This window comes from Sminthopsis crassicaudata, chromosome 2 (assembly GCF_048593235.1).
Source record: "Sminthopsis crassicaudata isolate SCR6 chromosome 2, ASM4859323v1, whole genome shotgun sequence".
NCBI classification, from domain to species: Eukaryota; Metazoa; Chordata; class Mammalia; order Dasyuromorphia; family Dasyuridae; genus Sminthopsis; species Sminthopsis crassicaudata.
Genome location: NC_133618.1, coordinates 348272409 through 348285709, shown reverse-complemented (window position 1 = coordinate 348285709; position 13301 = coordinate 348272409). Strand labels below are relative to the sequence as shown.

The following is a 13301-nucleotide window of genomic DNA, read 5'->3' as shown; positions in this document are numbered from 1 at the left end:
TTACTGCCTTTTCATGCTAGATTTGTTTATTCTGAGTATAAGATCTTGAAATTTGTTTGGATATTGATATCTTTATTTCTAAAAAGGAAGGGAAAGAGCAATATAATTCAAGTTCTGCCTGGACAGACAAACACTCAGGCAGAAAAAAAAAAAAAAGGAAGTTTGGTTTGATTCAGTTTATTTGTTAACATTGTTTAAGTTATGCTTTATGGAGTTATCTAGATATTCACTATATAGTGAATCTTAAAAGTTTTGAAGAGAACTGGAAAGAAGAATACAGGCAATTTATGAAGGATTGATTTGTAGGAACAATTAAAGGTTTGCCTGATTTTAGGAAGTAAGAGAAAAGTTTTTGGCAGCAAAAAGAAGAGGTGGGGGAGAGCAACTACCCCACTCCCCCACTGCTTCCTGCTACTTTAACAGTTGTTGGAGATTGTTTAAGTATGTAGCATGAAAAAAGGAGAAAGTTGGGAATCTGGTAGATTTGGGAAGAAACTTGATATTGGAAGAAAGTAAATAACTGATCTTGAGAAGGATTCCTGTGTAAGAAATTGAGTGGAGAACCTGAAAAAAAGGTTTTTTTTTTTTTTATCAAGTTACTGCCAGTGCAGCAAACTGTGATTTAAAGGGAAAGTCAATTGACCTAAATATTCAATTTGTTTCTTGATACTTAATGGTTTTCTTGTTTGAGGAATTTGGTCATAAATGTGATCCATACTTTGGTAGGATTATTTCTAAAAGTTTAATTGCTATTTTTAAGGATCAGATTCTCTTATGTGGTATTTGGGCATTCTGTATAAGTTTTAAATTGATTGTATTGGGTCATCCTGAGGTAATTTAAAGGGCCTCTAAAAATAAATTTTTTCTTTGTCCTTCTGAAAATGTTTCTGTTATGGACAATATGCAATTTGGGATTTTTTTTTCTCTAAATGTTGGGTATTTTAAAAGCAAACTGATTTGTATGCATAATGTTCACTTATGAGACATTTAGATATAATTGTTTAAGTTGTGAAGTTATTGGGACAGATTTCTTACTGTTATCACTATAAGGTTAATGGGAATCTGTTATTGGAGGTAAAATTTCTTGGGCTTATAGTTAGTTAATGCTTTTGGGGAAATTTAAAGCTCCACCCTCTGACAGTTAGTGGGACAATTGATTGGAATAAAACTTGGTTAAACCTATTTTATCCTGTATGTGCTGAAGATTGAGTTTTGACTGCTTATATTATGTTATAGTTAAATTCTTGCAATTTTTTCCCTTCTGTAACTGATCTCTATGGTCAATAGAATTGTTAATGCAATTCAATTATGTCATACCTTCCTGTTTTCAGTCTAATTATATGTAATCATTGTATCCGAAATGCTTAGGCAAATTAAGTATTTAGCCTGGTCAATCTGTCTGTTATTGGATATTTGTGTTTTGGTTTTTTATTTTTTATTTTTTATTTTTTGAGGTTTCTGATAAGAGGACAGTTAACAGTGGTCTGTGAGACCTAACTGCTGTTAAGACTTGAGACTACAGCTGGTGCCTGTCCTGTAAAGCAGTCATCTCTTCACATAGGAAGCTGCTGGCTATTCACATTTTGCAGCAGTCTTGTGGACCAGTCTTTTTATCTCAGACTGTTCTAGATTTGTGTCAAATCACGAATATTAACTTGCTTCTGGGACCTTGATCAGCTTTGCATGGACTGAGAGCAACCATCTTCACCAGGATGCAGTTTTGACTTAGAAGCTTTGTCCCCTCACACCTGATGGACTGATATGGGGGACTTTGGGAATAGTTGATGACTGACTGTTGAACCTTGACTGGGTCATCTGTTACTATGCGTTTGAGATTTGGGATGGAAGTTGTTAAATCTGTGTAACTATTGATGTCATATTTGAGGGATTTTTAGGAAATGCTATTGTACTAGTCTGTTATGTATAGGAATTTTGATTCACTCTTGGGATTTATATGTGGAATGGTAATTTGATGATTCCTTTCATTAGAAAAAAAATAAAAGGGGAGGATGAGATAGAACATTGGGGAAACTGGTATATTTTTGCCTTAGGCACTTCTACCCCACCCCCTATCTCACTAGTTCAGATGCTTTAGCTTTGGAACCCCTTATTTTGTTAGAATTGCCCTGGTGGACTCAGTTCTTGGGATTATTTTTATTAAAGAAACAACCAGAAATCAGATACCTGTCTTAGGACTGGCAGTCTTTCTGATCTGTTTTTCCAATCCTGTAACCCCAATTCCTTAGTATCAGCAATCTCAAAGGACCTTGTACTTTGATATCAGGCATCTAAAAGTTTGGGGTTTACCTGCCTTGATGGTCTAACTGTGCATAATCTGCTCTGCAATCTGATCCTTTCTGCAGCCCTGTTTGTTCCTCTGGGCGGGGATAGGTGAAGCTACTCCAAGCCTCACCCTTCTCCCATGGCGAGGGTTGCCCCTCTGAATGGGCCTTGAGCCCTTGAGCCCTGCTACTCTGTAAGCAGAGACTGAGTTAAGTGTACAAATGACTGCAGACCACCTAACTCACAGTGAACTGTCCATCTCAAACTGGATTCTTTGGCTGAGATGGTGCCCTAACTGCAGAGGACCTGACATGCTTGCAACAGGGAGCCTTTGTACAACTGTTAATTCTGGGGTTATCAGGAAGAGACTTGTCCTTGCATTTTTTCTTTTCTAGTTTTATTTTGGTTTATTCAGGAGAGAGAGAGTGTGTGGAATGTTGTGCCACAGTCCTCTTTAATTGTCCTGACTCAGTTTCCCTAATTGGTTCTGCCTCAGTTTCCCTGAATTGTTCTGTCTCAGTTTCCTTAACTGTTCTGCTTAATTGTTAATTAATTGTTAATGTGGGACTCAAGATGGGGGGGGGGAGTTCAACTTCCTGGCTCATATCAGAATGTCCATTGTCTCCCACCATGCTGTCAGAACCAGATTAATAGTCTGTTCCCATTCTCAATGTTCTGCCCCTGCCTTGGTCTACTTGTGTAGCTGTATTATGAGTGTTATGAGTATCCTAGCTAGCTACTAAATACATATATATATATATGTGTGTGTGTGTGTGTGTGTGTGTGTGTGTGTGTGTGTGTGTGTGTGTGTGTATCAATGAGAAGCTGAATATTTGATATTACAAGAGATTCAGAATCAAGGTCTCACTTCCCTTCTGCCAAGAACCTAAAAAACCCAGACAAACTTAGCTAGCTTGTAAACAAATAGATGAAAAATCTGAAACCACTTTAGAGAGTTATTAAAGTGAATGTTGAAGGTCACAGGGAATGGATATGATCAGCTGGCTACACCTGTGACATTAGATATCTATTTCCTAAGGAAGCCATGATTTGATATTTTCTTATGCCTTTAATACTCTTCTTTTATAACATAGATTGAATCATAATCATTATCTTTCAGCAGTTAAAGCAAAAGTTGTACAATTTTTAAATAACAATTGCTTATCTTTATTGTAATGCCTTGCCAGCTCAACTATAAAACCATACTCTTGGAAATTAGTAGTTATGTAATGGAATTGATTCATTCCTACTTGCAAGAAATTTTGATATACTTGCAAGAAAGTTTTGAATAGATATATTATTGGTTTGATAAGAATACTAAGAAAAGAAACTTAAACAAGTATCTCCACAAAGAAGAAAAATAAAAATTTATTTTCTCATGTTTGCATGTGTGATTGACTAACTAGTATGGGAAGTGGATGAACATTATTTACTTTAAGAATATTGATCAGGCACTTAAGGTAGGGAGAATATAAGCCCATCGAAAAGAAAATAGGAAATAGAAAAGGAATTTTAACATTTGTCTCATCCACTCATTCAGTGAAGGTTGAAGTAAACTCACTGCAATAGTAGCAAATTTGTCATCACCAATTAGGTGAAAAGAAGTTCCTAGAAGACTTTGGGGAACCTCTTAGGCATTCATTTCAGAAAAGAGATTCTAAATGAAAGAAACAGATAACTCTTAGGAAGTGTTTATTTTGATACAAATATATATATATATGTATATATATATATATACATATATATGTGCACACACACACACAAATATGGGTGTATGGATGAATATTTAAAGCAGGAAGATAAGAGTATTGATGTTGACTACATTCATATGGCACTAGGATGTTTGAAAGAAATAAGGTATGTGAACCCTTAAGAAACATATGTTCATCAGAAGAATGTTTCCATAAATTAGTATGTTCAAGGAAAATTTTGTTTACAACAGTACATTTGGAGAATATATATGCCATTGAAAAGATGTATATAATGTATATTATTATGCACAATAAGAAAAAAAAAAGTTAATTCCCCCAAACTCACAGTTCTTTTTTTTTTTTTTTTTTTTGTCAAGAAGTTTATTTTTATTTAAAGAGAAAATGAACTCTAGTGAAAATATTACTATTTGGCTCTTTTAAGATATGACACTTTTTTTTCCTTACAGACATATGACAGATTAAGTGTAATAGGTTAAATTTCTGCTTTAAAAAGAAATTCCTAATTTTTCATCATTTAGTGTTCTTAAGACAGAGCAGTAATTAAATGCCATCAAGAAATTCAGTTATTTGGGCTTGTAACTGATAATCTAGTCATTTAAAAATCACAGGATGGAATAAATATTAAGCTGCAAATTTTTTCTAATTATATGAAAGTTTAAAAATCACTCAATAGTGACACAAATTCATACTTTTCAAAAACAGATTTTAGATTAGAGAAGAAAGGCTGTTGTTTCTCTGTGGTAATTTGCATTGTCAAATCAAATTGCCTAATCTAAACTTTAGCAAATTCTTGAAGGTCGAGTGATTGGTTATAGTCCTTCAAAGCTTCTTCCATCATACCCATTTTTCCATGAACGTCTGCTCTAAGTTTATATGCCAGATGATCATTAGGTTGTAATGATAAAGCTGCAAAAGACAATAATATATTTCAATTTTTATTTTATTCCATTAACTTAAAATTATCATTTTTTGGAATTTATAAATTACTTTAAAACTTAAATATCACTAATAATGAAATAACATTTCAACAAATTTTCTATGGATGTTGAATTTATTTTGTTATGGTATATATCTGCATTTTATTCTAACATTTAATTGGCAAAATTAGAATTTACAATCTTTTAAAACCTAACATTTTACTTAAAATGCAGATATTTGATTCTTGAGCAAATGTATAAACTTTAAGAAGATGTTTTTTGAGGGATCAAAAATATGGAGAGGTTTAAAAAATGTTAAAAAAAGTTTAAAGGATAAAACACTCTTATCTCTGACTTCAAGTCTTATATTTATGTAAATGAAAGATATATTTTCAAAAAAACAAATTAAACTTATATAAAACTAAGCATTCTGTATACTTGTGTTATTTTTCAGTGAATACCTACACATAATTTTGCTTTCAAAAAGATATTATTTTTTAGGGAAATGGCCTATTACTAAGTTTAAAATTGACCCATCCTATGAAATCTACTAGTGACCTAAAAATCATTTATATTTGCTTTTGAATTTTGATCAACTTAATTTGAATAATAGTATGTCTAATATTTTAGAAATTTGTAATAGTTCAAAATAAATAATAAAAACTACTGTGAAGGTCCCTCCCCATGTATGTTTTCTGTGATTGCTAAGTTAGTATAAAAAGCTACCTCGGGGAAACACCAGACTTTTTTTTTTTTTTTTTTTAATTCCACAAGTCTCTTCATCATAACCTTCTTCAAAATTTCCTTTTTTCTAAATCCATAAAAAGTATCAACCTAAGTAGACTCATTCTTTGAGTTTGCTGAGTTAGGTTTTCTTATAGATAATTATTATTATTACTTAAAATGTGTTTCTTTCTAAGGTCTAGAAAAGCTGTATGTGGAAATAAGTGACAGTCATAATGTCAACAGAAAGCATTAAATAGTCCAGAGGTAATGACATCAATAAATTCTTAGGGAAAAAAAGAAATTCTTCATGTCATTTCTCTACCTCCTCATTCTCTGCAATATAAATGCTGATGCATAAGCTACCATTATGTTGGTGCATAACTATCACTTACATGGCAATTTCTTACAAACTGTTTATAATGAACAATATAATACTATGGATTATATGAAATAAGGTTTCTTGATGTTTTGTAATGTGGTTACATCAATTCCATTACTTGCTTGTTAGAAAGAATCTCTGATACCTCTTTTTATTTAGCTACTATTTTGTTTATTTTCTGGTTTCACTCAATAGGGTAATCTCAAAATTTATAAGTTATTCTTCTAATGCTATGTCTGGTCTTTGATTAATGGACAAGAATATAATATTCATTTAGTTTTAAGAAAGAGATTCTTCTCACAATTTGTCCTTCTTTCTGCCACTTTGACATAACTAATGCAGAAAGAAAAAAAGAACACAAAAAGTCTAAGGGCACTTTTTTCTTTTCACTGGATTGTCATTACCATAAAATTTTATATTAGAGATGAATGTTTGCACATTTAGTGATGCTAGTCTTTGGGAAACATATTTAGGGCTGTATTAAAAATTTTATTATGTGGCAGGACAAACCAGAGTTTGGGCTTTGTTGACATATACTTTGAGAACCCAGAGTTTACCTCAACACCTCAGCTGCTGCTGTCTTCAGGTCTCACACTTCCCTTCCTGGCTTGAAGCCCCCTCCCCCCCAAGCATCTCTAAGACCCTTTGTCAGCTTGAAGTAGTTATAGAAGTCTGAGATCTTTGCTCCCTTTTCCCCAAATGAATTTGGGTGGTAACTGCTTGGGGGGGGTGATGGGAGTGTGAAACTGTGCTCCCTTTTGATCTGTAAAATTAACAGTTTGAAATTATGTCCCCTTTGATTCCCGACCACTCCAGACTCCAGAGAGTCTATGAGAGCATATCCTCCTGGTTGGGTCTTTTCTAAGGCAAATCACCCCATTGATGCAGACCCTTTTCAGGAAATTCTGAATTCTAGAAGTCTTCAAAAAGGATTGGAGATATAGGCCTGGGGACTTTGGCTTTCTTTTCAACCTGAAATCTGAGCCTTAGATTTTCCTATTAAAAGATATTTCTAAACTCCTGATCTTTTCAGAAATCTAGAGTAGGGCATAGATGCCTGCCAGCTCTCCTGTCCACTGAGAACACATTCTCTTCTCAGTACCTTAATTTCCCTAATAGGACTTTGTCATTGAAGAAGACAGTTTTTCTAGCAAAGCTGACTTCTCATCCAACAATAAACTTCCATTTTTGCCAGTTAAAAACTCTTTGGGTTCTTGAATTCTTTCACGAAGGACCTGCACTGACCAAAAGGAGATTTCCACAACTCTCTGACTGCCACTAGAACCTCATCATATTGATGTAATTATGGAACTAATACAATTTATACTTTATTTTATTTTTATTTCTTTAGGTAATTAATTGATTCTTCTTGTTTTTAATATAATTTTAATCATATCAATCATCTCATTTTTACTAGGAAATAAAAAAAAAAATCTACATATACCTTTACTAAGATCCTCTTCAGCTGTCTCATATTGTTGTAAACAGTAGTATAAGTGTGCTTTATTATAATACACTGCAGCCCAAAAAGGACAGAGATATATTGCCCTTATAAAATCTTGTTTTGCTTCTTCAAATTTCTGTAGTATTATGTTTGTGATAGCTCGGTTCAAGACTGCAGAATCATTTAGTGGGTCAAATTGCAATGCCTTGGAGTAGAAATCACTGGCCTACAAAATATATAAATAATAAAGTCTATGTAGCACTTTAGCATTTCCTCTAAAGGAGGGAAAATCTCTAGAAAGTAAGAGGGGAAACTCTTTTGCATAAGAATACAATTTCTAAGTAAGAGAAAAAAAATTCCAAATCAGTTTCTAAGTCACATGACTAGATATGACTTAGCTGTGCTTTGCAATGACAAATGCATGTGGAAAAAAAAAAGAATAAAAATGCTGAGGAATTTCACATCTCTAGAACATTCAGAATTGCAAATAGAATTGCAATGAATCTTGGAGGAAAGTTTTTCCATATAAATATAATAGGTAGACAATTAGGGGACCCTTGATCAATTGAGTTCCTTTTTTTTTTTTTTTTTTTTAATAGCATGAAAAGGGAACAGGAAATAGAAACAATTAACTGTTAAAATTTTTGTCCATTTCAGGTGTTAAATGGTTGCATTCACAGCTTACTGTGTGAAACCTGTTATTGCATTGCATTGAATTTACTAGAATTGCAAATTTATAAAGAGAACAAACATTTTTTATTAAATGCTTTGCAAATGTTATCAAATGAGATATTAATCTTTGAATATAAGTGGTATTCTGATCCCCATTTTATAATTGAGAATGATGAGGGTGATTGAAATGTTTTGCCCAGAGACATACGGCTAATAATAATGTCTCAGGCTGGATTTGAACTCAAATCATTCTAACTTCAGACCCACAGTTTATTCCACTGGGTCACTTATCTGGAGGAATCTAATGCTTCTTAATAAATTGAACTTTTTCTTCAGTTAACAAAACAATCTTTTTTTCTTTATCCCATCTCCTCCCTGCTTTGGAAAAAGAAAAAAGAAAAACTCTTGTTAACAAATACATAACTTTATTGCCTATGCTTACTCCTTCAATTTCTTTCTTTCTTTTTTTGTTTTATTTTGTTTTGTTTTGTTTTGTTTTATTTCTCTAGCCAGAATTTCTAACATGATACTGAACATTAATGGTGATAAAGGACTCCTAATTTTATTGATAAGCCCTATGACTTGAATCCATTATAGATAATGCTAGCACTTGATTTTAGTTAAATAGTATTATCATTTTAAGGTAAACTTTATTTTCTGCTTGCTATTTTTAAAATTGGAATATTTGTTGTGTTTTGTCAAATACTGTTTTATGCATCTATTGAAATGTGCTTTTTGTTTTTGCTATGATTAATACCCTTATAGTTTTTCTTATATTAAATCAAATCTGTAGTCTTGGCATGAATCCAATCTGTTAATAGCATATGATCTTTATTATATATTGCTGTAATCTCTTTGCTAGTATTTATTAATTATTCTTTAAATGTTTGATAAGAGTTGATTTGTAACTCCAGGTAATCCTGTTATCCCTATCCCCCTCTGGGAGTTCATTTATTTTTTTTAATTTATTTTTCACAGATAGAGTTATTTCAGTATAATATTTTCTGTTCCATTAATCTGGATAATTTATATTTTTATAAATATTCATTGATTTCATGTATATTGTCAGTTTTATTGGTATGTAGTTGAGTAAAATTGCTCCTAATAATTTTTTCTTCATTCATTTCTATTATAGTATTTAATTGTTGTTAATTATTATGGTGTTATTTGTTGACTTTCTAGTATTTTTTAAATTACATGTCCAATTCATTGATATGTTCTTTTTCTCTTTTATTGATGTATGTATTTAGAGATATACATTTCTCTCTCAATGCTTCTAGGTCAGCATCCCAGAAATTTTGGTATGTTGTCTCATTGTTGTCTCCATCTTTAATGAAATGATTAACTTATTTCTATGATTTGTACTTTTACCAACCCATTCTTCAGTTTCCAATTTTTTTTGCATGCCCCTTTATTTTTTAATATGTTATGGTCAGAAAAAGATGCATTTACTATTTCTGTTTTTCTGTTTTTTTGCAGTTTTTATATTTTAACACATGTTCAATTTTTGTAAAAGTGCTGAAAAATAATATGCTTCTTTATTTTTCGTCAATATTCTCCATCTATCTATCTATCCGGTCAACCTTATCTAACTTTTCTAAAATTTTGTTCATCTTCTTAACATCTTTCTTGTTTATTTTATATACATGTATAATCTATATAAAATTGTTTGCCTTCTTGATGAGGTGGGAGAAGAGAAAGGGAGAGAATTTGAACTTCAACATTTAAAAAAATGTTTAAAAATTAATTTTACATGTAATTTTTTTAAAAAAAGAAAATGGGTCTGAATTATCAGAATACTTGATAAGGAAAAAAGATCTTATATTTTAGAACATCAGAATTCCTTTTCCCATCCCAAGCTATGGGAATGTCAGATATCCTCTTATCAAGATGCCTCTATCCATCTATCTTCCCCCTGATTATGTCATCTCATCTCCTGTGGCTCACCCCATCCTATGAGAGTCCCGTTCCTGCTCTCAGCACCCTGACTCCGCCCCTGCTTCAGCCTACCACTTGAGTCTGAGCCATGTGTATATATGTCATTGAGAACTCACATTGTTTGCTGGATTCTTGGAGACAATAGTCTCATTCAGCCCTGGGACCAAACCATGGATCACATTGGTCCCAGTATACCTCTCCATTTAATAAACTATTAAATACTCTTTGTTCTATTTTGCTCAGTTTCTCTGGCATTACAATATCTAAATAAACTCCAGATAAAAAACATCCATATTGCTAAGATCCAGAATAAAACTGAAATTTAAACAATTGGAAAAGTGTTTCTTTGTTAGTGTTGGGCTGTGTCAATATAAAAAACAATGATGGTAGTACCCAAATAAATTTAGAGTAGACTCCATGTTTTTCTGTGTGTATGACATTGTTTAAACGCCTCAGGAATGCTTTTTTAGGAAAGATGGAATGATTTTAGACTGAACAATCAGCTCTGGAGCTATTTGCTTTCTCTTAGAAGGAATATGTCTAGCTTTAGGATAGAGGTCAGTATTAACAAGATGCAGTGAAGATAGATATATAATGCATATAATTAACAGGACATATCTATCACAGGATAATATCCAGGAAACCTAATTCATGTTTCTTTTTTGTTCCTACCTAGTTCCTTCTTGCCCTTTTTCCTTGCAAATTATTTTTTTGCAATTGGAAGATTATGTCAACAACATTTCCTTCTCTCTTTTTATGAAGCTCTCTGAGGAGCTTCATCCCAATTAATTTCAGGTCCTAGACCAAGGTTACATCTCTTCCTCTGACCAGAAGAAGATGGGATGAAGAAGACAAGACTAAAGACAAAGTATTTCCCAACCTCTACCCCAACCCCGGGAAATTCTTTCTTATGGGTTTACAGGATGCTTTCTTCTGGTTTGCCACTTGTTTGAACTCCCTGTTTCCAGCTAATTTGATGCTTTCACACTGCACCCAGAGAACATGATAATCCCTCAGAGTTCCTCTCTGGCATCATTTCATTTCATTCATCAACTTACAAAGATTTTGCACATGTGTATTGCATATGCTAATATTTATGAGACTGAACATTTTATCACATATTTTAAATGAGGTGGGTTGAGTAAATCAATCAACTGTCTTACATTTAAATATTTAAGATAATATAGATAATATAGTCTAGAGAGGACTGGGTTAACAGAATGATTAATACAGAAATGTTGTCATTAACAAATACAGAAGTCAGTATTTGGACAAAATAGAAAATCCATTCTGATCAATTAGGTTCTCATCTTTGTCTGCTTATAATAATTTCCTGGCTTTATTTCAGGGAAAAAAAGTTGAAAAAAAATTAAGTTGTAGCCAGATTGTGAAAGTGATATATATGGTTAAGGAATGAATATACCTTTGATAAGGAAATAGTTGTTGGAGTGTTTTCTTGGGGGCAGGAAAGGGTTTGGTAGATTAATGATTATCTTACCTGGGAAAATTGCCTATGGTGCAAATAGATATTTCCTGCATTAAAATAAGCCAGAGAATATTCAGGGCTTATAGAAAGTGCAGCCTGATAGTCCTTCATAGCAATATTCCGTTCACCCATAAATTCATGAATCACACCACGATTTGTTAAAAATTCTGCAGAAATAGTGATCTGAAAGACAATAACAGGAATATTTCGCATTTAAAGATAACATTTTCCTCCGGTCCCTCTTTCCTTTCTTGTAAAAACAAGTCCTGGAAGAGATTAAAAAAATAAAAAAAATAAAAAAGACAAGGCAGTAAAATTTTTAAAACAAGTGTTTCAGTTCAATCTAAGAACTCTAGTAAGAAGGAAAGTGATGACCACTTCAGCTAGTTAATTCCACTTTTGAAGAGTTCTGTTGACATTTTTTTCCCCTTACATAAAGCTTAAATTCACAATTTCTACTCAGTCCTCTTGGTTTTACTCTTTGGGGCAAGTCAAATGTTTCTTTTACTTATCGTTGAAGACAGCTATCATTCCCCCCCCCCAAATCTTCTCTTTTCTGGGCTAACAATACCTTCATATTGTTCTAGTTTATCTTGAAAATGTAACACTTTAGAACAGAATCTTCAGATTTGATCTCACTAGGGCAGAACACAATGGGATTATTATCTCCTATTTCTGAAAGCTGTCTCTTTTATTGAAATATAACTTTATATCCAATCTAATAAATATTTATTAAATATTGCTATGTGCCAGGTATTGTGCTAATTACAATTAATAAACTGATACAATTAATAAAAAAGGAAATCTGTCTTCAATGAGCTTACAATCTTAAAAGGGGAGACAACACAGAAAAAGAAGTGGGGAGCGGAATGAGACACCAATGGGTAATCAACACAGGGGTATCCTGTTCCATTTACAGGACAGCAGATATAGAATAGAGTGAACTGAAAATTCAGTTTCTGCCCTCTGAAAAGGAAGGTATTGGGAGAAGTTATTATTTTGTCCTCCAGCCCTCTAATCAGACAGAAGAGGAGGCTGAAGTCTATCTAGTGTGTCTAGTAGTATCTGGTGTCTATCTAGGCTTCAATTAGTAGCATACTGGTGAGTTTAGGAGGGGTAAGCTTATTCTGGAGAAGCATCTTGTTTTCTGGTGCTGAAACAAGGCAACATTGTTGTGAGCTCAAGGGACTGGGAAGATAGTATTGTGTTTATGATATATGCCAATTATCAACAAGTACCAAGCGAATAATCCAACACCTTGTGAAGGTCCTTATGTTTTTTAAACTTGATATTTTCATGTGAAATGCTAAACCAGATTCTGTAGGGGTAAGTGAATAAATTTCCAACCCACAACATCTACTAATGAGAAGTTATTTTATATATATATATATATACACACACACATATATACATATATATGTATGTATGTACATATGCATTATGTATTTGTTGGTCTTGGCACAAAATTCTGAAGGAATAGCTTATACACAAATAGGAGGAAATGTGATATGGAAATAGCAAACAGGTTAGTTTGACTAGAATATAGTATGAATGAAATGAAAGTCTGAAAAGTAGCTTGATTGTGAAGGATTTTAGGTACTCCATTGAAGCAATTATCTTTTATCTTAGAGGTACTAGATATAGATCCTATTCTTGAGCATGGAAATGACATGGTAATATAGGTCTGCTTTAGGAACATTATTTTCAGCTTTGAGGAGGATGGATTACAAAGGGAAGAAACTGG

At 32.8% G+C, this 13301-nt stretch overlaps 1 protein-coding gene across 1 annotated transcript in view; it reads right to left on the bottom strand.

Moving 5' to 3' along the window:
• Positions 1-4683: 4683 nt before the first annotated feature.
• The window catches only part of TTC6 (tetratricopeptide repeat domain 6), a 334483-nt gene continuing 325865 nt past the window's right edge, over positions 4684-13301 (bottom strand). Inside the window, exons 30-32 of the mRNA XM_074290707.1 lie at positions 11570-11740; positions 7462-7687; positions 4684-4901 (exon numbers count right to left, since the gene is read on the bottom strand). Coding sequence (XP_074146808.1) covers positions 4768-4901; positions 7462-7687; positions 11570-11740 — 531 coding nt within the window. The 3' untranslated portion in view covers positions 4684-4767. The remainder of the gene's footprint in view (positions 4902-7461; positions 7688-11569; positions 11741-13301) is intronic.